The sequence below is a fragment of the Mustelus asterias genome, chromosome 25 (genome assembly GCF_964213995.1).
Source record: "Mustelus asterias chromosome 25, sMusAst1.hap1.1, whole genome shotgun sequence".
In the NCBI taxonomy this organism is placed as follows: domain Eukaryota; kingdom Metazoa; phylum Chordata; class Chondrichthyes; order Carcharhiniformes; family Triakidae; genus Mustelus; species Mustelus asterias.
The window spans coordinates 41605444-41633270 of NC_135825.1; the positions used below are offsets into that span (position 1 = coordinate 41605444).

Consider the following 27827-nt stretch of genomic DNA (forward strand, 5'->3'; position numbering starts at 1 on the left):
CATATCGTTCATAGAGAAGGAAACGAGAGAGTGCAGAATGTAGTGTTAGTTATAGATAGGGTGTTGAGAAAGATCAACTTAACGCAAGGTAGGTCCATTCAAAAGTCTGATGGCAGCAGGGAAGAGGCTGTTCTCAAGTCTTTTTCCTGACAGAAGAAGGTGGAAGGGAGAATGTCCGGTATGCGTGGGGTCCTTAATTATGCTGGCTGCTTTCAGGCAGCAGGAAGTGTAGACAGAGTCAATGGATGGGAGGATGGTTTGCGTGATGGATTGGGCTACATTCACGACCTTTTGTAGTTCCTTGCGGTCTTGGGTAGAGCCGGAGCCATACAAAGCTGTGATACAACCAGAAAGAATGCTTTCTATGGTGCATCTGTAAAGGTTGGTGAGAGTCATAGCTGACACGCCAAATTTCCTTAGTCGTCTGAGAAAGTAGAGGCATTGGTGGGCTTTCTTAACTATAATGTTGGCATCGGTGGACCAGTACAAGTTGTTGGTGATCTGGGCATCTAAAAACCTGAAGCTCTCGACCCTTTCTACTTTGTCCCTCTTGATGTAGACAGGGGCATGTTCTCCTCTATGCTTCCGGAAGTCGATGACAATCTCCTTCATTTTGTTGACATTGAGGGAGAGATTATTGTCACCGCACCAGTTCACCAGATTCTCTATCTCATTCCTGTACTGTCTCGTGATTGTTTGAGATCTGACCCACTACGGTGGTGTGGTCAGCAAACTTGAAAATCAAGTTGGAGGGGAATTTGACCACACAGTCATAGGTGTGTAAGCAGTATAGTAGGCGGCTGAGAACACAGCCTGCGGGGCACAGGTGTTGAGGATGATAGTGGTGGAGTTGTTGCCTATCCTTACTGATTGTGGTCTAAGGGTTAGGATGTTCAGGATCCAATCGCAGAGGAAGGAGCCGAGGCCCAGACCACGCAGTTTGGAGATAGGTTTCATAGGAATAATGCTGTTGAAGGCTGAATTGTAGTCAATAAGTAGGAGTCTGATATAGGTGTCTTTGTAATCTCAGTGTTCCAGGATTGAGTGCCAGGGAGATGGCATCTGCTGTGGACCTGTTGCAGCGGTAGGTGAACTGTAGTGGATCCATGCAGTCCAGAAGGCTAGAATTGATTCATGCCATGACTAGCCTTTCAAAGCACTTCATAATGATGGATGTCAGAGCCACCGGACGATAGTCATCAAGGTACGCTGCTTGGCTTTTCTTTGGTACTGGGATGGTGGTCACTTTCTTGAAGCAGATAGGGACCTCAGATTGTTGTAAAGGGAGATTGGAAGATGTCTGTGAATACCTCTGCTGGCTAATCCGCGCAATATCTGAATGCTCGTCCGGGTATCCCATCCGGGTCAGTCGCTTTCTGTGGGTTGACCTTCAAGAAAGCTGCTCTGACATCTGCAATGTGACCTCAGATACAGGTTCATCCAAGGCTTCCAGGGTGGAGGGCATGCTCTCGCTGACCTCTTGCTCAAAATGGACATAGAATGCGTTGAGCTCATCAGGGAGGGGCGCATTGGAGATGGTGATTTTACATGCCTTCATCTTGGAGCCTGCTATGTCTTGCAGATCTTGCCAATGTCTGTGTGGCTAGCCTGGGACTCTAGCTTGGTCCAGTACTTCTTTTGGATCTCCTTAGATTGTATCTGGCTTTCTTGTATCAGTCAGGGTGGCCTGACTTGAACGCCTCAGACCTAGACTTCAGCAAGCAGTGGATATCCCTGTTCATCCATGGTTTCTGGTTGGGAAACACGAGGATTGAACAAACTTGGATTGACTTAATTGGAGCACTGGAGGATGAAGGGGGACCTGATAGAAGTTTACAAGATTATAACAGGCTTGGATAAAGTGGATCGTCAGAGTCTTTTTCCCAGGGTTGAAGGCTCAACTTCTTGGGGGCGTAGGTTGAAAGTGAAAGGGAGAAGTTTAAAAGAGATGTAAGGGGCAAGTCTTTCACACTGAGGGTGGTGAATAACTGGAACATGCTGCCGGAGGAGGTGGTGGAAGCAGATTCTATAACAACATTCAAGAGTTGTCTGGATAAATACATGAATAGGCAGGGAATAGAGCGTATGGACCACGTAGAGGTAAGAGGGATATATGGTGGCACAGACTTGGTGTGCCAAAGGGTCTGTTCCTGTGCTGTAACAAAATGAATCACTTCACTTTTCCCTGTATTAAATTCCATCTGCACTTGTCTGTTCATTCTACTGTTCGATCTATGACTCTGCAGTACATCAGTATCATCCTCACTGATTGTCACACCTTCCAAATTTATCCTTCAGGCCACACTTAGTCAAATACTGCCTTGGTGTCAAGGGGAGTCACTATCTTGGGTTCAGCTCTTTTCTCCATGTTTGGACAAAGAATGTAACAAGGACAGGAGCTGACTTGCTCTGGCAGACCCCAAACAGAGTCACTGAGCATGTTATTGCTGAGCAAGTGTTATTTGATAGCACTATTGACGACACCTTTTCCTTCACTTTTCTGATGTGAGAGTAGATTAATGGGATGGTAATTGGTAGGGATAGATTTGTCCTTTTTGTGGACAGGACATACCTGGGTCTTCTAGCAGAGTGTAATAAGTCTTAGGAGGCAGAAGTCCCTTTACCAAATATATCAAGGGACATGGGGATAGTGTGAGAAAATGGCATTGAGGTAGAAAATGAGCCACGATCTAGACGAATGGTGAAGAATGCGCAAGGGACTGAATGGCCTACTCCTGCTCCAATGTTCCTATACTACTGCTGGAATGTTGTCAGGGCCCATTGCTTTTGCAACGTCCAGTGCCTTCAGCTGTTTCTTCACGTGGAATGGATAAAATTGGCTGAAGACTGGCAACCAAGATGATGGGGACATCAGAAGGAGGTAAACATATATCACAAATCAGCATTTCTGGCTGAAGATGGCTGCAAATGCTTCAGACTTGTCTCTTGCACTGATGTACTAAGCACCTCCATCATTGCAGCAATTCAGAGCTTTGATCTGATCAATTTGTTGTGGGATCACTTAGCTTTGTCTATTGCATACTGCTTTCCCTGTTTTGCATGCAAGTATTGCAGTTTCACAAGGGTTGTCAACTCATGTGTGAGTATGCATGGTGCTGCTCCTGGTTACTAGACCTGTGGTAAATCCATCCCATTTAGTAAAGTGGTTGTGCCACAAAACACAATGGAAGGAATACGCAATAGAAAGGTGGGATTTTGTCTCCTACCAAGACTGTCAAGGCCAAATGCAAAGGCAGGTAGATTGGTGAGGACAAGGTTTTTCCTCATTGTTTCCAACACCACCTGCTGCAGACTCAGTCTGGCAGCTATGTCCTTAAGTCTCAGCCAGCTTGGTCACTTAGCCATAGAATCATAGAGGTTTACAGCATGGAAACATGCCCTTCGGCTCAACTTGTCCATTCCGCCCTTTTTCTTTTTAAACCCCTAAGCTAGACCCAATTGCCCGCATTTGGCGCATGTCCCTCTATACCCATCTTACACATGTAACTGTCTAAATGCTTTTTAAAAGACAAAATTGTACCTGCTTCTACTTCTACCTCTGGCAGCTTGTTCAAGACACTCACCACCCTGTGTAAAAAAAAATGCCACTTTGATCCTTTTGTATCTCTTCCCTTTCACCTTAAACCTATGCCCTCTAGTTTTAGATTCCCCTACCTTTGGGAAAAGATACTGACTATCTAGCTGTTCTATGCCCCTCATTATTTTATAGGCCTCTATAAGATCACCCCTCAGCCTCCTCCACTCCAGAGAAAAAAGTCCCAGTCTATCCAGCCTCTCCTTATAACTCAAACCATCAAGTCTCGGTAGCATCCTAGTAAATCTTATCTGCACTCTTTCTAGTTTAATAATATCCTTTCTATAATAAGGTGACCAAAACTGTACACAGTATTCCAAGTGTGGCCTTACCAATGTCATGTACAACTTCAACAAGACATCCCAACTCCTGTATTCAGCGTTCGGACCAATGAAACCAAGCATGCCGAATGCCTTCACCACTCTGTCCACCTGTGACGCCACTTTCAAGGAGCTATGAACCTGTACCCCTCGATCTCTGCTCTATAACTCTCCTCAATGCTCTACCATTAACTGGGTAAGTCCTGCCCTGGTTCAATCTACCAAAATGCATCACCTCGCATTTATCTAAATTAAATTTCATCTGCCATTCGTCAGCCCACTGGCCCAATTGATCAAGACCCTGTTGCAATCTGAGATAACCTTCTTCACTGCCACCAATCTTGGTGTCATCCGCAAACTTACTAACCATGCCTACTAAATTTTCATCCAAATCATTAATATAAATGACAAACAACAGTGGACCCAGCACCAATCTGAGGCACACCGTTGGTCACAGGTCTCCAGTTTTAAAAACAACCCTCTACAACCACCCCGTCTTCTGTCATCATGCCAATTTTGTATCCATTTAGCGACCTCACCCTGGATCCCATGAGATTTAACCTTATGCAACAACCTACCATGTGGTACATAGAACATAGAACATAGAAAGCCACAGCACAAACAGGCCCTTCGGCCCACAAGTTGCGCCGATCACATCCCCACCTCTAGGCCTATCTATAGCCCTCAATCCCATTAAATCCCATGTACTCATCCAGAAGTCTCTTAAAAGACCCCAACGAGTTTGCCTCCACCACCACCGACGTCAGCCGATTCCACTCACCCACCACCCTCTGAGTGAAAAACTTACCCCTGACATCTCCTCTGTACCTACCCCCCAGCACCTTAAACCTGTGTCCTCTCGTAGCAACCATTTCAGCCCTTGGAAATAGCCTCTGAGAGTCTACCCTATCCAGACCTCTCAACATCTTGTAAACCTCTATCAGGTCACCTCTCATCCTTCGTCTCTCCAGGGAGAAGAGACCAAGCTCCCTCAACCTATCCTCATAAGGCATGCCCCCCAATCCAGGCAACATCCTTGTAAATCTCCTCTGCACCCTTTCAATGGCTTCAACATCTTTCCTGTAATGAGGTGACCAGAACTGCGCGCAGTACTCCAAGTGGGGTCTAATCAGGGTCCTATAAAGGCCTTGCTAAAGTCCATGTAGACAACATCAACTGCACTGCCCTCATCTACCTTCTTGGTTACCCCTTCAAAAAACTCAATCAAATTTGTGAGATATGATTTTCCACTCACAAAGCCATGCTGACTGTCCCTCATCAGTCCTTGCTTCTCTAAATGCCTATAGAACCTGTCTTTCAAAATACCTTCCAACAACTTACCCACCATGAATGGGAGGCTCACCGGCCTGTAGTTCCCAGGCTTTTCTCTGCAGCCCTTTTTAAACAAAGGCACAACATTTGCCTCCCTCCAATCTTCAGGCACCTCACCTGTGACTATTGATGATACAAATATCTCTGCTCGGGGACCCAAAATTTCCTCCCTAGCCTCCCACAGTGCCCTGGGATACACTTCATCAGGTCCCAGGGATTTATCTACCTTGATGCGCTTTAAGACTTCCAGCACCTCCTTCTCTGTTATGTGTACACTCCTCAAGACATCATTATTTATTTCCCCAAGTTCACGAACATCCATGCTTTTCTCAAGTGAATACTGATGAGAAATATTCATTTAGAATCTCACTCATCTCTTGTGGATCCACACATAGATGACCTTGTTGATCCTAAAGAGGCCCTACTCTCTCCCTAGTTACTCTTTTGGCCTTTATGTATTTGTAGAAGCTCTTTGGATTCTCCTTTGCCTTATCTGCCAAAACAATCTTGTGTCCCCTTTTTGCCCTCCTGATTTCTCTCTAAACTCTACTCCTACACCACCTACACTCTTCAACGGATTCACTTGATCCCAGCTGCCTATGTCACATGCCTCCTTCTTCTTCTTGACCAGGGTCTCAATAACCCGAGTCATTCAGGGTTCCCTAATTCTACCAGCCTTGCCCTTCACTCGGAGAGGAATGTGCTTACCCTGAACCCTGGTTAACACACTTTTGAAAACCTCCCACTGACCAGACTTCCATTTGCCTCCCACAGACTCCCCCAATTAACTTTTGAAAGTTTCTGCCTGATACCATCAAAATTGGCCTTGTCCCAAATTAGAATTTTAACTTTTGGGCCAGACCTATCATTCTCCATAGCTATCTTAAAACTAATGGAATTATGGTCACTGGTCCCAAAGTGATCCATCACTAACACTTCTGTCACCTGCCCTTCCGTATTTCCCAAGAGGAGGTCCAGTTTTGCCCCCTCTCTAGTCGGGCCATCCACATACTGAATGAGAAATTCCTCCTGAATGTCTCATTAGCAATAGACAACATGGTTTTGTACGAGGGAGGTCATGCCTCACAAATTTGGTTGACTTTTTTGAGGAGGTGACAAAAATGATCGACCAAAGGAAGGGCCGTGGATGTCGTCTACATGGATTTTAGTAAAGCATTTGACAAGGTCCCTCATGGCAGGCTGGTGCAAAAGGTTAAATCTCACGGGATCAAAGGTGAACTAGCTAGATGGGTACAGAACTGGCTTGGCCATAGAAGACAGAGGGTAGCAGTGGAAGGGTCTTTTTCTGATTGGAGGTCTGTGACTAGTGGTGTTCCGCAGGGCTCTGTACTGGGACCTCTGCTGTTTGTGATATATATAAATGATTTGGAAGAAGATGTAGCTGGTCTGATCAGTAAGTTTGTGGACGACACAAAGATTGCTGGAGTTGCGGATAGTGACGAACATTGTCAGAGAATACAGCAGGATATATATAGGCTGGAACATTGGGCGGAGAAATGGCAGATGGAATTTAATCCAGATAAATGCGAAGTGATGCATTTTGGTAGATCTAATGTAAGGGGGAGCTATACAATAAATGGCAGAACCATCAGGAGTATAGACACACAGAGGGACCTGGGTGTACAAGTCCACAGATCCTTAAAGGTGGCAGCACAGGTGGAGAGGGTGGTGAAGAAGGCATATGGCATGCTTGCCTTTATTGGATGGGGCATAGAATATAAAAGTTGGCATATGATGTTGCGGCTGTATAGAACGATGGTTTGGCCACATTTGGAATACTGCGTCCAGTTCTGGTCGCCACACTACCAGAAGAACGTGGAGGCTTTGGAGAGAGTGCAGAAAAGGTTTACCAGGATGTTGCCTGGTATGGAGGGTATTAGCTATGAGGTGAGATTGAGTAAACTAGGGTTGTTCTCCCTGGAAAGACGGAGGTTGAGGAGTGACCTAATAGAAGTTTACAAAATTATGAAGGGCATAGATAGGGTGAACAGTGGGAAGCTTTTTCCCAGGTCAGAAATGACAAACACAAGGGGTCACAAGTTCAAGGTAAGTTCAAGGTTCAATACGCATATGCGGGGGACGTATTTTACACAGAGGGTGGTGGGGGCCTGGAATGCACTACCAAGCAAGGTGGTTGAGGCAGACATGCTAGGATCATTTAAGACTTATCTAGATAGCCACATGAACAGACTGGGAATAGAGGGATACAAACGGATGGTCTAGTTATGAACACATGATCGGTGCAGGCTTGGAGGACCGATGGGCCTGTTCCTGTGCCATATTGTTCTTTGTTTCTTTGAATGTACTCGACAAAATTCTCTCCATCCAACCCTCTAATACTATGGCTGTCCCAGTCAATGTTGGAAAGTTAAAATCCCCTATTACCACCCTATTTTTCTTGGAGCTACCTGTAATTTGCTCCCCAATTTCCTGCTGACTATTTGGGGGCTATAGTACAACCCAATCAGTGATTTCCCCTTTCTTATTTCTCAGTTCTACCCTTATAAACTCAGTGGCCGAACCCTCTCAACACTGCCGTGATGCTTTCCCTAATCAAAAGTGTAACTCCGCCTCCTCTCTTACCTCCTGTTCTATCTTTCCTATAGGATCTGTACCCTGGAACATTGAGCTGCCAGTCCTGTCCCTCCCTTAGGCATGTTTCAGTAATGAGTACCTTTGCAGGAACAACATAGTTGGTTGTGCTGTTGTGCCTATGTCGATGTCAGATGGTCTGTACGGTTTTTGACCGTTCCGCAGCAGGTTGGTACAACTGAGTGGCTTGCTAGGCCATTTCAGAGGGCATTTAAGAGTCAACCACAGTGCAATCACACATAGGGCAGATGGCAGATTTGCTTCCCTGGAGATATTGGTGAACCAGATGAGATTTTTCAACAATTGAGGTAGTTTAATTGTCACCATTCCTGGAACTAGCTTTTAATTCCAGATTTATTAATCAATTGAATTTAAATTCCACTAGTTGCTTTGGTGGAATCTGAACCTGTGTTCCCAGAGAATTTGCTTGGGCCTCTGGATTATTAGTTCAGTGACGTTACCACTATGCTCCTGCCTCCCCTAACTCAGATCAAAACTGCACACAGTTTGCAGTCATGATCTGCCTATTTTGCAGGCTGCTGATGAACCTTAGGTGTCAATGTTGAAAAGTTTATGTTGGACACATTTATGAAGATGGTATCCAGCATTCTTCCTGTCCAGAAGAGCAAAGCAGACCCGAGATCAGGAGGAGTGGGAACTGAGTGAGCCCAAAGTATATAAAAAGAGTGGCAGCAGAGTAGGGCCAAGGCAAGGAATGGGATCAGAGAGGATGCTGGGAATGGAGGGACTGTGTTTGAAGTATCAAAGCATAACACAAGAAAGCAGCTACGTGATTCATTGGTATCCTTTTTCTGCTCTCTTTCTCCGTCTAAACTAGAAGCTGTAAAATTTTTAAAAATAATAGTAAATGAAGTCATAATGTGTCAGCACAGCACAGGTTGAGACAATTGAAATTAATAGTTTCAACAAGGTACTAGCTAGATTCTAATTGAGGGTGCAAAGATTTAGCTTTCTTTGCATCATGGATGAGTAGCCAAAACCAGTTGTTTACAATCCAACAACATGTGGGACAAGCAGAACTATGTCTTTTGGAAAAGAGCTGCTTGAGCTCATACAAACAGATGAATTAGGAGGAGGCCATTCGGCCCATCGAGCCTGCTCCACCATTTAACAAGATTGTGGCTGATCTGATTTTGGTCTCAGCCCCATACTTCTGCCAACCCTTGATAACCTTTAAGACTACCTTGTTGTTCAAGAATCCATCTAGCTGTCTTATAAATATTCAATGACTCTGCCTTCACTGTTCTCTGCAAAAGAGAATTTGAAAGACTCACGTTCCTCAGAAAAAAGCTTCTTCTCAACTCAAGTAGGCTCACATTAACACTGCAATGAAGTTAATGTGAAAATCCTCTAGTCGCCACACTACGGCACCTGTTCGGGTACATTGAAGGAGAATTTAGCATGGCCAATGCACCTAACCAGCACACCTTTTGGACTGTGGGAGGCAACCGGAGCACCCGGAGGAAACCCATGCAGACACGGGGAGAACAAGCAGACTCTGGACAGACAATGACCCAAGCCGGGAATCGAACCCGGGTCCCTGGCGCTGTGAGGCAGCAGTGCTAACCACACTGCCGCCATCAAATCCCCTCAGGATCTTCTATGTTTCAGTAAGATCAATTCTCATTCTTCTGAACTGCAATGGGTCCAGGTCCAACCTGCCCTCATACGATAACTTCCAGCACATACCCCCTACCCAGGAAATCAGTTGAGTTCTGCTTCTACTGCATTTATATCCTTTCTTAAATGATGAAAAAACGTACACAGTACTCTAAATATGGTCTCATCCTATAAAACTATGGCAAAAAATTCCTACTTCTACGTCCCATTTGCCTTCCTAAACACTTGCTGTACCTACATATCATCATTTTGTGATTCAGAGACCAGGACACCGAGATCTCTCTGTACCTCATTGTTCCTCAATCCCTCTCTGTTTAAATAATATGCTATTTTTGTATTCTTCCTGCCCAAGTTGATAAGTTCACATTTTCCAACATTATACTCCATCTAACAAATTTTTGCCCACCCACTTAACCTACCTACAAAGCTTTCTAAGATTATGTCCTTTTCACAACTTAATTTCCTATCTATTTTTGTGTAATCAGCGAAGTTAGCAACTATACATTTGATCCCAACCCAAAAATGACCCATTTATGCCTACTGTCTAAGTACAACACATTCACAGGCTCCTCTTATTCATGTTGCTTGTTACTTCACTTCCTCAAAGATCTCCAATAAATTAGTCAGGCATGATTTCCTTTTCATAAAACCATGTTGACTCTGCATGTTTGCATTGAGATTTTTTAAAGTGCCCTAATATCACCTCCTTAAAAATCAATTCCAGAACTTTCCCCATGACAGATGTTATATAGCCCACAGTTTCCTGCTTTCTGTCTCCCTCCTATCCTGAAAAGGATGAATTTTCTAATTTCCAATTTAAAGAGACCTTTTCAAAATCTACGTAATTTTGGAAAATTAAAACCAATGCATCTACTTCATCTATCAATGCATCAGCAGCCACTTCTTTTAAAGCCCTGGGACAAAGGTCATAGTGACCTGGGAATTTGTCAGCTTCTATTCGAAACGTTTTTTCAGTACTTTTCCCTGGTGATTGTAATTGTTTTAAGCTCTTCCCTTTTACCTCTGATTCACAATTATTTCTCAAATGTTATTTATATTTGAAGACAGATGCAAAACATCTGTTCAATTCATCTGCCATTTCTTTATTTTTCATTATTCATTTCCCGTTCTCACTTGAATCATAGAAATCATAGAATCATAGAAACCCTACAGTGCAGAAGGAGGCCATTCGGCCCATCGAGTCTGCACCGACCACAATCCCACCCAGGCCCTACCCCCACATATTTACTCGCTAACCCTCTAACCTACACATCCCAGGACTCTAAGGGGCAATTTTTAACCTGGCCAATCAACCTAACCCGCACATCTTTGGACTGTGGGAGGAAACCGGAGCACCCGGAGGAAACCCACGCAGACACGAGGAGAATGTGCAAACTCCACACAGACAGTGACCCGAGCCGGGAATCGAACCCAGGACCCTGGAGCTGTGAAGCAGCAGTGCTAACCACTGTGCTACCGTGCCGCGAGAGGACCACGCTCACTTTATTTGTTCTTTTCTTTTTTAAATACCTGCAAAAGCTCTTGTTATCGGTTTTATATTTCTAGTTATTTTTCTCTTGTACTCTATCTCCCACCTTATAAATCTTTGTCATTTTTCCTGTTCTTCATATACTGTCCAATCTTCTGACTCATCTTTACAGAAATATATGCTTTTTCTTCCAGTTTGCTACTATCTTTAACTTCCTTAGTTAAAAATGTCCTTCTCTTAGGATCTTTCTTTCTCACTGGAATGTATATTTTCTGATACACATCTCCTTAAATGTCTGAAACTGCATCTCTACTGACCTATCCCTTAACCTAGTTTTCCAGTTCACGTTATCCAGTTGTGTTCCTGCCATCACATGAGAAGGTGATGGCTCAGTGGTATTATCGCTAGACTACTGATCCAGAAATACAGCTAATGTTCTGGGGACCCAGGTTTGAATCCCGCCACATCAGATGGTGGAATTTGAATTCAAAAAAAAATATCTACCGATGACCGTGAAACCATTGTCGATTGTCAAAAAAAAACCCATCTGGTTCACTTAATGTCCTTCAGAGAAGGAAATCTGCCATCCTTACCTGGTCTGGCCTACATGTGACTCCAGAGCCACAGCGATGTGGTTAACTCTCAACTGCCCTCAGCAACCAGGATGGGCAATGAATGCTGGCCAGCCAACAATGCCCATGTCCCGCGAATGAATAAGAAAAATAATTGCCTTTATTTAAGATTAAAATACTGGTCCCTTTTTGGAAAGAGAGAAACTCCTTAAGTGTTAAGATAGCTATGAATAACGACAAGGCAGGACCTTGTGGAAAGGTACTAAATTGGGGAAGGGCAAATTACGACAGAATTAGGCAGGAGCTCGGGAGAGTTAATTGGGAGCAGCTGATATCGGGCAAATCCACATTTGACAGGTGGGAGTTGATTAAAGACCCACTGATCAGAGTTCAGGACCGGCATATTCCAGTAAGGAGGAAGGGAAAGCAAGGTAGGGTAAGGGATCCTTGGATAACAAGGGAGGTTATGAATTTAGTTAAAAGGGAAAACCAAGCAAATGTTAAATTTAGGAAGCTGAAATCAGACAGGGCCCATGGAGAATATAAAGAATGCTCCAGAGAAAACAGCCATGCCTCAACCGGGATATTGGGTTCATGCCACACTATCTGTAATCCCCACAGCTTGCCTGGACCTGCAGAGTCTCACTGGCTGTCCTGTCTGGAGACAGTACACATCTCTTTAACCTGTCTGAATATAAAGAAAGCAGGAAAGAACTCAAGCAGGGAATTAGGAGAGCAAGGAGGGGCCATGAAATCACGTTGGCACATAGGGTTAAAGTGAATCTCAAGACATTTTCTACACGTATTAAAAACAAGATGATAACAAGGGAGAGGGTAGGACCACTCAAGGATAAAGGAGGAAACATGTGCTTGGAGGCAGAGGATGTGGGTGAGATCCTAAATGAGTACTTTGTGTCGATATTCACCAAGAAGGAGGACATGGAGGATAGTGAGATTAGGTGAAGCATGCTAATATGCTGGGGCATTTTGAGATCAAAAAAGAAGTGATGTTGGGTCTCTCGAAGAGCATTAAGCTGGATAAGTCTCCAGGGCTCGATGCGATCAATGCCAGGTTATTCAGAGGGGCAATAGAGGAGCTTGCTGGGGCCCTGACAAAGACCTTTGTATCCTAGCTAGCTACTGGAAAGGTCTCGGAGGACTGGCGAGTAGCTAATGTTGTTCCTCTGTTCAAGAAAGGAAAAAGGGATAATCCAGGAAGGTTGTCAAAGGATACAGTGGGATATCGATATAGACGAAACAGTGGCACAGTGGATAGTACTGCTGCTATCAGTGCCAAGGACTTGGGTTCAAATCCAGCCTCGGTCTGTGTGGAGTTTGCACATTGTCCCCATGTCTGGGTGGGTTTCCTCCGGGTGCTCTGGTTTAGTCCCACAGTCCAAAGATGTGCGGATTAGGTTGGTTGGCCATGCTAAATTGATCCTCGTGTCAGGGGGAATAGCAGGGTAAATATGTAGGGTTACGAGAATAGGGACTGGGTGGGATTGTGGTCGGTGCAGATTCGATAGGCTGAACAGCCTCCTTCTGTACTGTAGGGATTCTATGGTTAAGTTGCAGGTGTGTGGGCAGAGATATAGCAGTGGAGTTTAATCTGGGTAAGTATGAGTTGCTGCACTTTGGGAGATCAAACGTTAAGGATAAGTATAGAGTTAAGCATTGAAATCCTTGCAGCGCAGAAGGAGGCCAATCTGCCCATCGGGTCTGCACCGACGGCAATCCCACCCAGGCCCTATTCTCGTAACCTCACATATTTGCCTTTATTGGTCAGGGCATTGAGTACAAGAGTCAGGATGTCATGTTGCATTTTTATAAAACTTTGGTTCGGCCACACAGAGCATTGTGTTCAATTCTGGTCGCCACATTACAGGAAGGATGTGGAGGCTCTGGAGAGGGTGCATAAGAGGTTTACTAAGATGCTGCCTGGATTAGAGGGTATAAGCTTTAAGGAGAGACTGGACAAACCATGGCTGTTTTCTCTGGTAGCAAATGCCATTTACTTTCGGAGCGCTGCACCTTCATCAGATGGAGTGGAAATGTGCTCTCAAACAGGGCACAGAGACACAAAATCAAGTTACAGAATACTGATTAGAATGCAAATCTCTACAGCCAACCAGATCTTAAAGATACAAACAATGTGAGTGGAGGGAGCATTAAGCACAGGTTAAAGAGATGTGTATTGTCTCCAGACAGGACAGCCAGTGAGATTCTGAAAGTCCATTGTCTGCAGACCATTGTCCGCAGCAAACTTCCCAGCCTTCAGGAGAACAGTGACCACGACACCACACAACCCTGCCACAGCAACCTCTGCAAGACGTGCCGGATCATCGACACGGATGCCATCATCTCACGTGAGAACACCATCTACCAGGTACACGGTACCTAATCTTGCAATTCGGCCAACGTTGTCTACCTGATACGCTGTCTACCTGATACGCTGCAGGAAAGGATGTCCCGAGGCATGGTACATTGGGGAAACCATGCAGACACTACGACAACGGATGAATGAACACCGCTCGACAATCAAGACTGTTCTCTTCCTGTGGGGGAGCACTTAAGCGGTCACGGGCATTCAGCCACTGATCTTCGGGTATGGTGCTCCAAGGCAGCCTTCACGACACACGACGGCGCAGAGTCGCTGAGCAGAAACTGATAGCCAAGTTCCGCACACAAGGACGGCCTAAACCAGGGTGTTGGCTTTGTGTCACACTATCAGTAACCCCCACAGCTTGCCCCCTGGGCTTGCAGAATCTCACTGGCTGTTCTGTCTGGAGACAATACACATCTCTTTAACTTGTGCTTAATGCTCCCTCCACTCATTGTCTGTATCTTCAAGACCTGGTTGGTTGTAGAGATTCGCATTCTAATGAGTATTCTGTAACTTGATTTTGTGTGTCTGTGCCCTGTTTGAGAGCAGATTTCCACTCCATCCGACGAAGGAGCAGCACTCCGAAAGCTAATGGCATTTGCTACCAAATAAACCTGTTGGACTTTAACCTGGTGTTGTTAAAACTCTTACTGTGTTTACCCCAGTCCAACGCCGGCATCTCCACATCATGTTTTCTCTGGAGCAGAGGAGGGTGAAGGGAGACTTGATACAAGTCTATAAAATTATGAGAGGCATAGATAGGATAGGGTTGACAGTCAGAATCCTTTTCCCAGAGTTGAAATGTCTAACACATATGGGGACATGCACTTAAGGTGAGAGGAGGAAGTTCATAAGAGATTTTCAAGTTTGCTGATGACACCACCGTAGTGGGTCGGATCTCAAACGACGACGAGATGGAATACAGGAAAGAGATAGAGTCTGGTGAACTGGTGCAATGACAAACTCTCCCTCAATGTCAACAAAACAAAGAAGACAGTCAACGAGTTCAGGAAGTGTAGTGGAGGACATGCCCCGTCTTCATCAACGGAGATGAAGTGGAAATGGTCAAGAACTTCACGTTTCTAGGTGGCCAGATCACCAGCAACCTGTCCTGGTCCTTCCATACCGATGCTATAATTAAGAAAGCCCACCAACGCCTCTACTTTCTCAGGAGGCTAAGGAAATTTGGCATGTCTGCTACGACTCCCGCCAACTTTTATAGATGCACCATAGAAAGCATTCTTTCTGATTGTATCACAGGTTGGTATAGCTCCTGCTCTGTCCAAGGCTTAAAAAATCTACAAAAGTCATGAACGAAGCCCAGTCCATCAGGCAAACCAGCCTCCCATCCATTGACTCGGACTACATTTCCCGCTGCCTCAGAAAAGCAGTCAGCATAATCAAGGATTCCACGCACTCCGGATATTCTCTCTTCCACCTTCTTCCGTCGGAAAAAGATACAAAAGTCCGAGGACACGTTCCAACCGACTCAAGAACAGCTTCTTCCCAGCTGCCATTCGACTTTTGAATGGACCTACCTTGTATTAAATTGATCTTACTCTGCACCCTAGCTATGACTGTAACACTATATTCTGCTCTCTCTCTTTCCTTCTCTATGTATACTTTGTCTGTATAGCGTGCAAGAAGCAACATTTTTCACTGTATACTAATACATGTGACAACAATAAATCAAAACAAATCGATGCAAGTTTTTAATATAAAGAGTGGTATTGTCTGGAGCGCGCTGCCAGGGGTGATGGCACAGACAGATACAATAGGAGCATTTAAGGGGCTTTTAGATAAGCACATGGATATGCCAGGAACAGAGGGATATGGACCAGAAGGGATTAGTTTAATTTGGCATCATGTTTGGTACAACATCGTGGGTAGAAGGGTCTGTTGCTGTGCTGTACTGTTCTATACTCTATTCAATCCAATTATTTTTTCAAGTTCCACTCCTTTATTAAAACTAATTCTTTCAGTTTCTCATTTTCACACATTTCTTGGTTCCCTAGTATTTCTGGGAGATTTTTTTAAATTTTCCTCTGTGAAGGCAGAGGCAATGTAATTGTTTAGTTTCTCCACAATTTCCCTATTCTCCATTATAAATTTTCCTGTCTCCACTTGTAATGGACGCACATTTATCCTTGATAATCTTTTCAGTCTTGGTCACCCTTGTAACCAAATCTCCTTAATGACTATTAAATCATACCTTTTTACCTCCTTTTCCAGATCAAGTACTTTATTGGCTTCAAGCAAAAAGTAATATTTTTGATTCACAGTCACTTTTGTACTTTACAGTCGTGAGTTTAATACATGCAGTCCTGGTAACGAAGATCATTTACCACCACCTGGAGGTTCCCATCCAAGCCACACACTATCCTGACTTAAAAATATATTGTTTCTTCACTATTGCTGGGTCAAAATCCTGGAACTCCCTCCTTAACAGCTATGTGGGTGCATCTACATCACATGGACTGTCGCAGTTCAAGGTAGCAACTTACCACCATCACCTTCTCAAGGGCAATTACGGTTGGGCAATAAATGCTGGTCTATTGAGCGATATTCACATGAATGAATTTTTTAAAAAGTTGCCAAAATCAGAATCCATCTGGAACCTTGAAATAAATTTAGTCAGGTCAGGTAGTTTTAGAGTTGGTGAGGAAAGGCAATAACTGCTATGCAAGGGAATTATTTGTAGTTATCAGCATCCTCCCTAAGATGATTGGCATGCAGCAAATCAATCAGGTAGTGAAGAGACCAATATTTGAGAAGCAGACTCTGCCACAAGTGCTGCATATCTGAAGTGGTTATCTGGATTCATTGTGAGCTCTTGTTTTTGGTGGTGGCACCTGCTGTCAAGTTTCTGTAGCCATTGATATCATGATGATGCATACCAGCCCACTGGTGTCAGTTAGTGTCTCCCAGATGCTAAAGTTGATGTTTAAACCCTTCTCGTCATGCTTGCAAGCATCCTTGAAGCATAGCTTTACTACTGACTCCGGCTACCTCACCATACAGGTAATCCTTGGGGAGGTGACCATCTTCCAACCAGCATATATGTCTCAGCCAGTGAAATCACTTCTGCAATACTTGCTCACTCTTTCCAACAGGAAGACATGCTATTAATTTAGTGTAGCAATTGTTCACCATTTGCCATTTTCTGTTACAAACTTGACTACCTTCAAATATACATAATTAGGATACTGTGTTCTATCACAGTTTAATAAGTTATTTGGCATAAAAGCCTTAAGTTTTACAAAGTCGAGAAGGATCCTGTGAAGACATGGGATAGCACCACTGCCAAAAATACACTTGAGGATTCTTTGTTTCATAACATGGAAATGCTACAAATTTTGAGGACAATTGAAAACCCACTGGGACATGCTACATCAATTAGATGTCTGAAACATGGAACCCGAAAATGTCTAGAGTTGAAAAAAAAGGCAGAAGAAATCCAGAAGTCGAACACCTTTTAGACACAGAAATAAGGCAGTAACCTCTGGAAACTTCTTTTTAGCTTCGTCTCACTCCGATATCTACGGCCTCAATGAGGCGTATGTAACTGGCTTGTCTCAGATGGAAGGTGATGGCCTAGTGGTATTATCACTAGAATATTAATCCAGAAATTCAGCGAATGTTCTGGGCACCCGGGTTCGAATCCCTCCACGGCAGATGGTGGAATTTGAATTCAATAAAAAATATCTGGAATTGAGAATCTACTAATGACCATGAAATCAGTGTCGATTGTCCCAAAAACTCATCTGGTTCACTAATATCCTTTAGGGAAGGAAATCTGCCATCCTTACCTGGTCTGGCCTACATGTGACTCCAGAGCCACAGCAATGTGATTGACTCTGAGCTGCTCTCCGAAATGGCCTAGCAAGCCACTCAGTTCAAAGGCAACCAGGGATGGGCAATAAACCGCTGGCCAGCCAGCGATGCCCATATCCCACAAATGAATTTTTTTAAAATAACATATATGGAGCTTCACTGTCCAAGGCACATCTCCTAATATAACTTGCCCATAAAGTCAAGGCTTTCTCTTTACTGGATGATCAAACAGCAACGTTCATTCTAGACAGGGAAGTCCTTGCATTATTTACCTGAGATGACATCTGTGTGGTGGACATGAGCACAGTTCCTTAGCATGGTATAGACAAACCAGCTGGTTGGACTTACAAATGCATGAGATTGCAGACAAGAAACAAGTAGTCTTGCACTTTGTACACTGTCGCTCATCATCAGGCAATAACTCGAATTTCTCCCTCACAGAATCAATTACTCCCTATAATGAGGAAAACAGATTAATTTATTTTCAATGAAAATTTATATTCATGTTTAATCTAACTTTCAGTTATTTCTGCAGTGTTCAGGTCTGCTAACAGGTTAGCAGAAAACAGCCATGTCAATAGCTCAGATTTTATGCAAAAAAAAACCTACCGTAAAATATCCTTAAGAGGAATTGTATGAAAATATGTTTTTCCAGACAATCAAAGCAATGAAACATTCAACCAGAATGTCCCATTCACAATTCTAACTACAGACTAATTCATCACATGCTTTTGTCTATCCAAGCAAACAGTACAGCAGAAAATGAATCAGTGGTTCCTGCAGCTATGTTAATTACCTGTGGTGCTTGCAAGTACATAACTACCTGACAATTTTTGAGATCAGAAGGTCCTCATGCATTTCAAAAACATCTGTCAGGCATTATAAGACAATTAGCTTCAGGTTTGTTTTGTAAAAACATTACTCACAACAGATAATGCGTTTCGATTTGCTCCACTCAGATGGATATGGACGGGCGGCATGGAGTAACAGTGTTTAGCACTGCTGCTTCACAGCGCCAGGAACCCGGGTTCAATTCCCGGCTTGGGTCACTGTCTGTGTAGAGTTTGTGTTGTGTTGAAACCCCCTTGTCTGCGTGGGTTTCCTCCAGGTGCTCCGGTTTCCTCCCACAATCTGAAAGACGTGCTGGTTAGATGCATTGACCCGAACCGGCACTAGAGTGTGGCGACGAGGGGAATTTCACAGCAATTTCATTGCAGTGTTAATATAAGCCTCACTTATGACTAATAAATAAACTTCAACATATTTTTGAAGGTTCCAATTTTCCTGCAGTTAATGAGAACCCCAATTCTAAACCATAAAGGATGTTGCCTGGATTGAGTGGCATGCCTTATGAGGATAGGCTGAAGGAGCTCGGTCTTTTCTCCTTGGAGAGACGGAGGATGAGAGGAGACCGAATAGAGGTATATAAGATGTTGAAAGGCATAGATCGAGTGGACTCTCAGAGGCTTTTTCTCAGGGTGGAAATGGCTGCTACGAGAGGACACAGGTTTAAGGTGCTGGGGGGAAGGTACAGGGGAAATGTTAGGGGGAAGTTTTTCACAAGAGGGTGGTGGGCGAGTGGAATCGGCTGCCGTCAGTGGTGGTGGAGGCAAACTCAATAGGGTCTTTTAAGAGACTCCTGGATGAGTACATGGGACTTAATAGGATGGAGGTTACAGATAGGCCTAAAAGGTAGGGATATGTTCGGCACAACTTGTGGGGCCGAAGGGCCTGTTTTGTGCTTAGTTTTCCTATGTTTCTACAAACCTTGCAATCTGAAATTCTGCCTTGATTTCAACTCTAATTCTGTAAGAAACATAGGACCCATGACATTTTGTATCTTTACAAGTCTCACAAGGGCAAGTAAAGGGAAAAATAACTGAAAACTATCACAAAGAAATACGATGACAAGAACTCACAGGGTGATCAGGTTTGTTCCTTCCAGAGGCAGCGGAAAACCAATGCTGAGCAAAGGGCCGGGAGGGCGGGGCCTCGGAGCAAGGGGCCTCGGAGCAAGGGGCCCGGGCCCCGGAGCAAGGGGCCGGGCCCCGGAGCAAGGGGCCGGTGGGGGGGTGGGGCCCCGGGGGCCTCGGAGCAGGGAGCGGGGCGGGAGCCTCGGAGCAGGGGGAGGGGGCCTCGGAGCAGGGGGAGGGGGCCTCGGAGCAGGGGGAGGGGGCCTCGGAGCAGGCGGCGGGCTGGGATGGGGGCCTTTGGAGCAGGGGGTGGACTGGGGCAGAGCCTCGGAGCAGGGGGCGGGCCGGGGACCTCGGACCGGGGTAGGGCTCTCGGAGCAGGGGTGGGCTCCTCAGAGCAGGGGGTTGGCCGGACCTCGGAGCATGAGGTGCCAGTGAATGGCCTTGGTGAAAAGGTTAGCAATATAATGAGAATCCAACTCTCTCGCATCATCCTAATTGTGAACAAATGCGAGCAAATGAAGCAGCATCATTCTCCCCAATAGATTGAAGTACGGTATTGAACAAGAGAACCTTTTCATTATAATATGTAGATTTAAGAAATAGAAAAGACTTCGATGAATTTGTTTTGGTATGTTTGATATCTTTCTCTGGGGTTCCGTAAGTACTCTTGGGAAGTCAAAAGGGTTATATGGCCTGAAAAGGTTTGGGACACTGGACTGGATAAATTCGTTAAAAGGGAAGTCAGTAGAGAAAAAGTGACCGACATTTCAAGAGATATTTCAAAACTCTCCCCAAAAATACATTCCACTGAAGAAAGACTCTACCAGAAAGATGCACCATGCGTGACGAACTAAGTAAACTAAGTTTCAAATTGGATGAAAAGGCATATAAGCCTAGTGGTAGGCCACAAGATTCTAAAACTTTACCAGAGGATGACCAAACAGAAAATAGGAATGAGAGAAAAATATAGTAAGAAATATAAAACCAGTCACTAAAAACTTCTAAAGTTATATCAGGAAGAGTGGCTAAATAGAAATTAGTTTGTTGGAGGATCAGACTGCTCTCCACAATATCAGGATTTTCTCAGCAAAGACACAAAAAGGATAGTAGAAAATCAAGAGGCAAAAGGGAGGGAGCAACTTAAAAATAATAACTATCATGAGTGAAAAAATAATGGGAAAATTAACAGAACTGAAGGCAGACAAGTCCCCTAGTCTTGACGGCCTTCATCCTTAAAATAAATGGTTGCAAAACTTGTGGATACATTGGTTGTAATTTTCCAAAATTCCCTAGATTACGGAAAGGTCTCAGCAGATTGAAAACCACAAATACCTCTATTCAAGAAAGGAGGAAAACAGAAAACATGAAATTACAGGCCAGTTAATCTAACTTTTGTCACTGGGGAAAATGTTTGAAACTATTATAGAGTAATAATAATTACCATTATTATTATAATAATATAGGAACATAGGAACGTAAGTAGGCAAATTTAGCCCTTCGAGCCTGCTCTGCCATTCAATCAGATCTGGTCTCAAATCCATCTTCCCACCTGTTCCCCATATCCCCATATATTTTTATTCGAAATATATCTTATTGCCTTCTTAAAACCAGTCATCGATTCAGACCCCTATGGGGCAGCGAGTTCCACAAATTTACCACCCTCTGCCAGAAGTAGTTCCTCCTCAACTCATGTTTTAAATTTACTGCCTCGCAACCTATACCTGTGGCCTTTGTTCTAGATTGCCCCATAAGAGGAAATATTCGGTCTACAGTTACTCTGTCAATTCCTCTTAAAATTTTATAAACCTTGATCAGATAGAACATAGAACCCCTCTTATCCTCTAAACTCCAGTGAGTATGAGTCCAAACTGTTTAATCTCTCCTTCTACCTCCACCCTTTAATCCCAGGAATCAATTTGGTGAATCTTCTCTGAACTGCCTCCAATGCCGCCACTTCTTTCCTCAAATAAGGAAATCAAAACTGGGCACAATACTCCAGATGTGGTTTCACCAACACCTTATACAATTGCGAAGCACTTCTCTACTTTTATGCTCGAGTCCTTTTGCAATAAATGCCAAAATCCCATTTGCCTTTTTTTATTACATGCTGCACCCGCATACCGAATTTCTGCAATTCATAATCAAAGACACCCAGATCCCTCTGCCTGGACATATTTTGAGTCTACTTTCCACTTGGGCAATAATTTGCATTTCTATTTTATCTGCCAAAAATGGATAACCGCACACTTATACACATTAAACTCCATCTGCCAAATTTTGGCCCATTCTCCTCGCCTATATCCATCTGTAAAATCTTTATATCTTTTTCACTGCCTGCTTTACCACTTAGTTTAGTATCAAGCACAAATTTTGATATGTTACACTCCTTGCTTGCTGATCAGTTATATAGATTGTAAATAGTTGAGGTCTGAGGACTGACCCCTGCAGCACCCCACTAGTTACATTTTGCCAGCCAGAGAAGAACAACCAAAGAACAATACAGCATAGGAACAGGCCCTTCGGCCCCCCAAGCCTGCGCCGCTCATGTGCCCACTAGACCATTCTTTTGTATCCCTCTATTCCCAGTCTGTTCATGGGGCTATCTAGATAAGTCTTAAACGATCCCAGCGTGTCCGCCTCAATCACCTTGCTTGGCAGTGCATTCCAGGCCCCCACCACCCTCTGTGTAAAATATGTCCCCCTGACATCTGTGTTGAACCTGAACCCGTGACCCCTTGTGTTTGTCACCTCCGACCTGGGAAAAAGCTTCCCACTGTTCAAATTATGCCCTTCATAATTTTATACACCTCTATTAGGTCGCCCCTCATCCTCCGTCTTTCCAGGGAGAACAACCCCAGTTTACCCAATCTCTCCTCATAGCTAAGACCCTCCATACCAGGCAACATCCTGGTAAACCTTCTCTGTACTCTCTCCAAAGCCTCCACGTCCTTCTGGTCGTGTGGCGACCAGAACTGGACGCAGTATTCCAAATGTGGCCTAACTATCGTTCTATACAGCCGCAACATCATATGCCAACTTTTATATTCTATGCCCCGTCCAATAAAGGCAAGCATGCCATATGCCTTCTTCACCACCCTCTCCACCTGTGCTGCCACCTTTAAGGATCTGTGGACTTGTACACCCAGGTCCCTCTGTGTGTCTATACTCCTGATGGTTCTGCCATTTATTGTATAGCTCCCCCTTACATTAGATCTACCAAAATGCATCACTTCGCATTTATCTGGATTAAATTCCATCTGCCATTTCTCCGCCCAATGTTCCAGCCTATCTATATCCTGCTGTATTCTCTGACAATGTTCATCACCATCCGCAACTCCAGCAATCTTCGTGTCGTCCACAAACTTGCTGATCACACCAGTTACATCTTCCTCCAAATCATTTATATATATTGCAAACAGCAGAGGTCCCAGTACAGAGCCCTGCGGAACACCACTAGTCACAGAACTCCAACCGGAAAAAGACCCTCCACTGCTACCCTCCGTCTTCTATGGCTAAGCCAGTTCTCCACCCATCTAGCTAGCTCACCTTTTATCCCGTGAGATTTAACCTTTTGCACCAGCCTGCCATGAGGGACCTTGTCAAACGCTTTACTAAAATCCATATAGACGACATCCACGGCCCTTCCCTCGTCAATCGTTGTCACCTCCTCAAAAAACTCAACCAAATTTGTGAGGCATGACGTCCCTCATACAAAAGGACCCATTTGTCCTGACCCTTTGCTTTCTGTCAGTCAGCCAATCCTCAATCCAATCTAGTGCTCTTCCCCCAATCCCCTGCAATCTCACCTTCTGGATCAGTCTTTTATGCGGCACCTTGTCAAACGCCTTCTGGAAGTCTAGATATACCACATCTATAGGCTCCCCACTATCTACCTTGCTGGCTACGTCCTCAAAGAACCCAAGCAAGTTTGTCAAGCATGACTTTCCCTTTATAAAACCATGCTGACAATGGTGGACTGAGTTTTAACTTTCCAATTGCTCCAATTGTCTCCTCCTTGATAATTGATTCCAGCAACTTGCCCACCACAGAGGTCAGGCTAACTGGCCTATACTTTCCTACTTTTTGCCTCCCTCACTTTTTGAATAGGGGTGTCACATTGGCGTGTTTCCAATCCACCAGCATCTTATCAGAATCCAAGGAATTTTGAAGTATCACAGCCAATGCATCTATTACTTCTGCTGCCAGCTCCTTCAATACCATAATGTGCATGCCATCAGGTTCTGGAGACTGATCTGCCCTTAATTCCATTAGTTTCTCAATACCTTCAATCGAGTGGGGGTTATTGCACCAAGTTCCTCTGCATTAACTACAGTTTTTGGAAAATTTCCATTATTCTCTACCATGAAGACAGTGGCAAAATATTGGTTTATTGCCTCCAACATCTCTGTGTTCCCCATTAATACCTCACCAGTATCATCCTCTCAAGGGCCAACATTTACTTTAGCTATTCTCTTCCTCTTTATATACTTATAGACGCTTTCGGTATCTGTGTTCTGCTAGTTCCCTTTCATAGTTTATCTTAGCTCTTTTGATTCTATTTTAGTAGTCGTTTGCTGAACCTTAAAAGTTCTCCCAATCCTCTAGCTTACCACTAGCTTTTGCAGTTTGGTATGCCCTAGTTTTTGCCTTTATGTCCTTCGACTTCCTTGTCTCGCCAATTCCTTTTACAATTCCGCTTCCTCTCAGGACTATACTTTAATTGTGAGGTATTCAATATCTCCCTGAACATCCGCCATTGTTCTTCAACTGTTCTGCCCTCAATTATTTCTGCCCAATTTACTTGGGCCAACTCTTTCCTCAGGCCGAAATAATTACCTCGGCCCAATGCTAAAACTCTAGTCTTGCATTCTGTCTTTTCTCGTGCAATCTGAATCTGAAATTCTAGCATGCTGTGATCACTCTTTCCAAGAGGATCTTTAACAAGACTATTTATCAACCATTCTTCGTTTATAATCCTAAACTAAAATAGCCTACTCCCTGATTGGTTCCATAACACATTGCTCGAAGACACAATTCCTCACCAACTCTATGAAATCTCCCTCAAGGCTCCCTTTGCCAATTTGTTTAATCCAGTCAAAATGCATGTTAAAATCACCCATGATTACTGCTGTGTCCTTCTTACAAGCCCTCATTATTTTTTGGTTTATACTCTGCCTCAATTTGGAGGTATTGTTCGGGGGCCTGTAAATTACTCCCACTAAGGTGTTTTCTCCTTTGTTTTTTATTTCCACCCAGATCGATTCAACATGTTGGCCCTTAGTGCCAATATCATTTCTTAATGTCATCTTTAACCAAGGAAGCAACTCCACCTCCTGTTCCATCCTGTCTATCCTTTCGGAATACTGAGGACCATAGAATCGTAGAAACCCTACAGTGCAGGAAGAGGCCATTCGGCCCATCAAGTCTGCACCAACCACAATCCCACCCAGGCCCTACCCCCATATCCCTACATATTTTACCCGCTAATCCCTCTAACCTACACATCTCAGGACCCTTGGATACTCAACTCCCAGTCCCGGTCCTCCTGCAACCAAGTTTCAGTAATCCCACAAAATCATAGAACCATAGAGGTTTACAGCATGGAAACACCCCTTCCACTCAACTTATCCATGCTGCCCAGTTTTTACCATTAAGCTAGTCCCAACTGCCTGTGTTTGGCCTACATCCCTCTATAACCATCTTACCTATGTAACGTCTAAATGCTGTTTAAAAGGCAAAATTGTACCCGTCTCTACTACTACCAAAATATGCTGCTGGAGATCACAACTTGCTAAATCAGTTATAGCTACTATTTACACACTGGGAGTTGTGCAGCAGGTTGGAATTTTTGCTCCCTCCTGATTTGTTACTCCATATCTGCATCAGGTGCTGCTGATGTTCATCCTTCACCGCCACCCCATGTTGGTCACTGCATGCTGACTATCTCAGTGCGGGTCACCCGGTCAGTGCTGAGCACAGGGCAGACCCCAGCCCCAGACCTGTCCTGCCCTCACCCCCCCAGCCCCACGCTCCACCCCAGCCCCGCCCCTGGCCCCAGCCCCAACCCACAGTCCCTGGACAACCCATTTGTCTGTATTTGTGCCATCAGTTCATTGACCTTATTCCGAAGCAGGAGGTTTAGAAAATCACAATGCAATCAGGCAGAGTCAATTTTGTGAAAGGGAAATTGTGTTTTGGCAAATTTATCACTTCTTTGAGGATATAATAAATAGAGATGACAAAGGGGAACCAGTCAATATAATGTATTTGGATTTCCAAAAGGCATTTGAAAAGGCGTCATATAAAAGGTAACTATACAAGAGCATATGGTGTTGGAGTGATATGGATAGAGGATTAACAAGAAACAGAGCGTCACTGTAACCAGTGAAATGCCTCTGCGATTGGTGCTGGGTCTTCAAATATTTTACAATTGTTATTAATTTTACCAGGATGTTACCTGGTATGGAGGGGCTTAGTTATGAGGAGAGATTGGGTAAACTGGGGTTGTTCTCCCTGGAAAGACGGAGGATGAGGGGAGACTTAATAGAGGCGTATAAAATTATGAAAGGCATAGATAGGGTGAACGGTGGGAAGCTTTTCCCCAGGTCGGTGGTGACGTTCACGAGGGGTCATAGGTTCAAGGTGAAGGGGGGGAGGTTTAACACAGATATCAGACGGACATATTTTACACAGAGGGTGGTAGGGGCCTGGAATGCGCTGCCAGGCAAGGTGGTGGAGGCGGACACACTGGGAACGTTTAAGACTTATCTAGACAGCCATATGAACGGAGTGGGAATGGAGGGATACAAAAGAATGGTCTAGTTTGGACCAGGGAGCGGCGCGGGCTTGGAGGGCCGAAGGGCCTGTTCCTGTGCTGTATTGTTCTTTGTTCTTAATGATTTGGATGAAGGACCTGATTGTATTGCAGCAAATTTGTTGATGGCATGAAGATAGGTAGTGAACCAAGTTGAGGAGGTTACAAAGATTAGCCTTTATTAAAGTAGGGTGGAGTATATTAGTAAGAAAGTCTTTCTTAAACCGCACAGTGCATTGGTGAGACCACAGTTGGAGTATTCTGTACAGCTTAAGTTACTTTTTTTATTTATTCACAGGATATGGTTGTTGCTAGCTAGACCAGCATTTACCTAAATGCCCTCCCTACAGAGTGGCATGGTGGCACAGCAGTTGGTACTGCTGCCTCTCAGCGCCATGGACTCAGGTTCGATTTCCAGCTTGGGTCAGTGTCTGTGCAGAGTCTGCACGTTCTCCCTGTGTCTGCGTGGGTTTCCTCCGGGTGCTCCAATTTCCACCCAGTCGGAAAGATGTGCTGGTTAGATGCATTAGCCATGCTAAATTCTCCTTCAATGTACCCAAACAGGCACCAACTGGAGTGTGGCGACTAGGGGATTTTCACAGTAACTTCATTGTAGTGTTAATGTAATCCTACTTATGACACTAACAAATAAACTTTATATAAGCAGGGACATACTTAGATTGGAAAAATTCAGGTTCACTAGGCTAACTTATGAGGAAAAATTGAGAAGGCGTATAGCTATTGGAGTTTAGAAGAACGAGAGGTAATCTTACTGAAATATGTAAGAATCTGAGGGGGTTTGTCAGGTTTATCAAGGAGGATACCTCCAAGGGGGAAATCTCAAATTAGGGCACATTTAAGAAAAGGATTCCCCCATCTAAGATGGAAATCAGGAGGAATTTCTTCGCTGAGGTTGATAGTGTTTGGACTTCTCTACCCAGAGAACACTGGAGGCTGAATGATTGAATATAATCAAGGCTTAGTTAGACAGATTTTTGATTGACAAGAGTCCCACAATGGGAGATAGGCAGGAAAATGGAGTTAAGGCCGTGATCAGATCAGCCATGATCTTACTGATTGGTGAGGTAGACTCGAGGAGCCACATGTCCCAGTGAAATGAGGGAGGTCCTCTAACCAGCCTGTCTAAGCAGTCACCTGACTCCAGAGACCACGCAACTGCCTCCATACCACCCCCAATTCCCCAGAATGAAATATGGTGGACAGAATCCTTTTAAGCGACCTGGTTTTACCAGGTCAAGAAATTTCCTGATTCAAACTTCCTGTGTCATTAGCAAAAATCCGGACCATAGTTCAGGTA

At 44.3% G+C, this 27827-nt stretch overlaps 1 protein-coding gene across 2 annotated transcripts in view; it reads right to left on the bottom strand.

The window, feature by feature from the left end:
- The window catches only part of LOC144511903 (lysine-specific demethylase 5B-like), a 371069-nt gene that overhangs the window by 184490 nt on the left and 158752 nt on the right, over window positions 1–27827 (bottom strand). For both annotated transcript variants that reach the window (XM_078242346.1, XM_078242347.1), the window contains exon 14: window positions 18052–18233. In XM_078242346.1, coding sequence (XP_078098472.1) covers window positions 18052–18233 — 182 coding nt within the window. The remainder of the gene's footprint in view (window positions 1–18051; window positions 18234–27827) is intronic.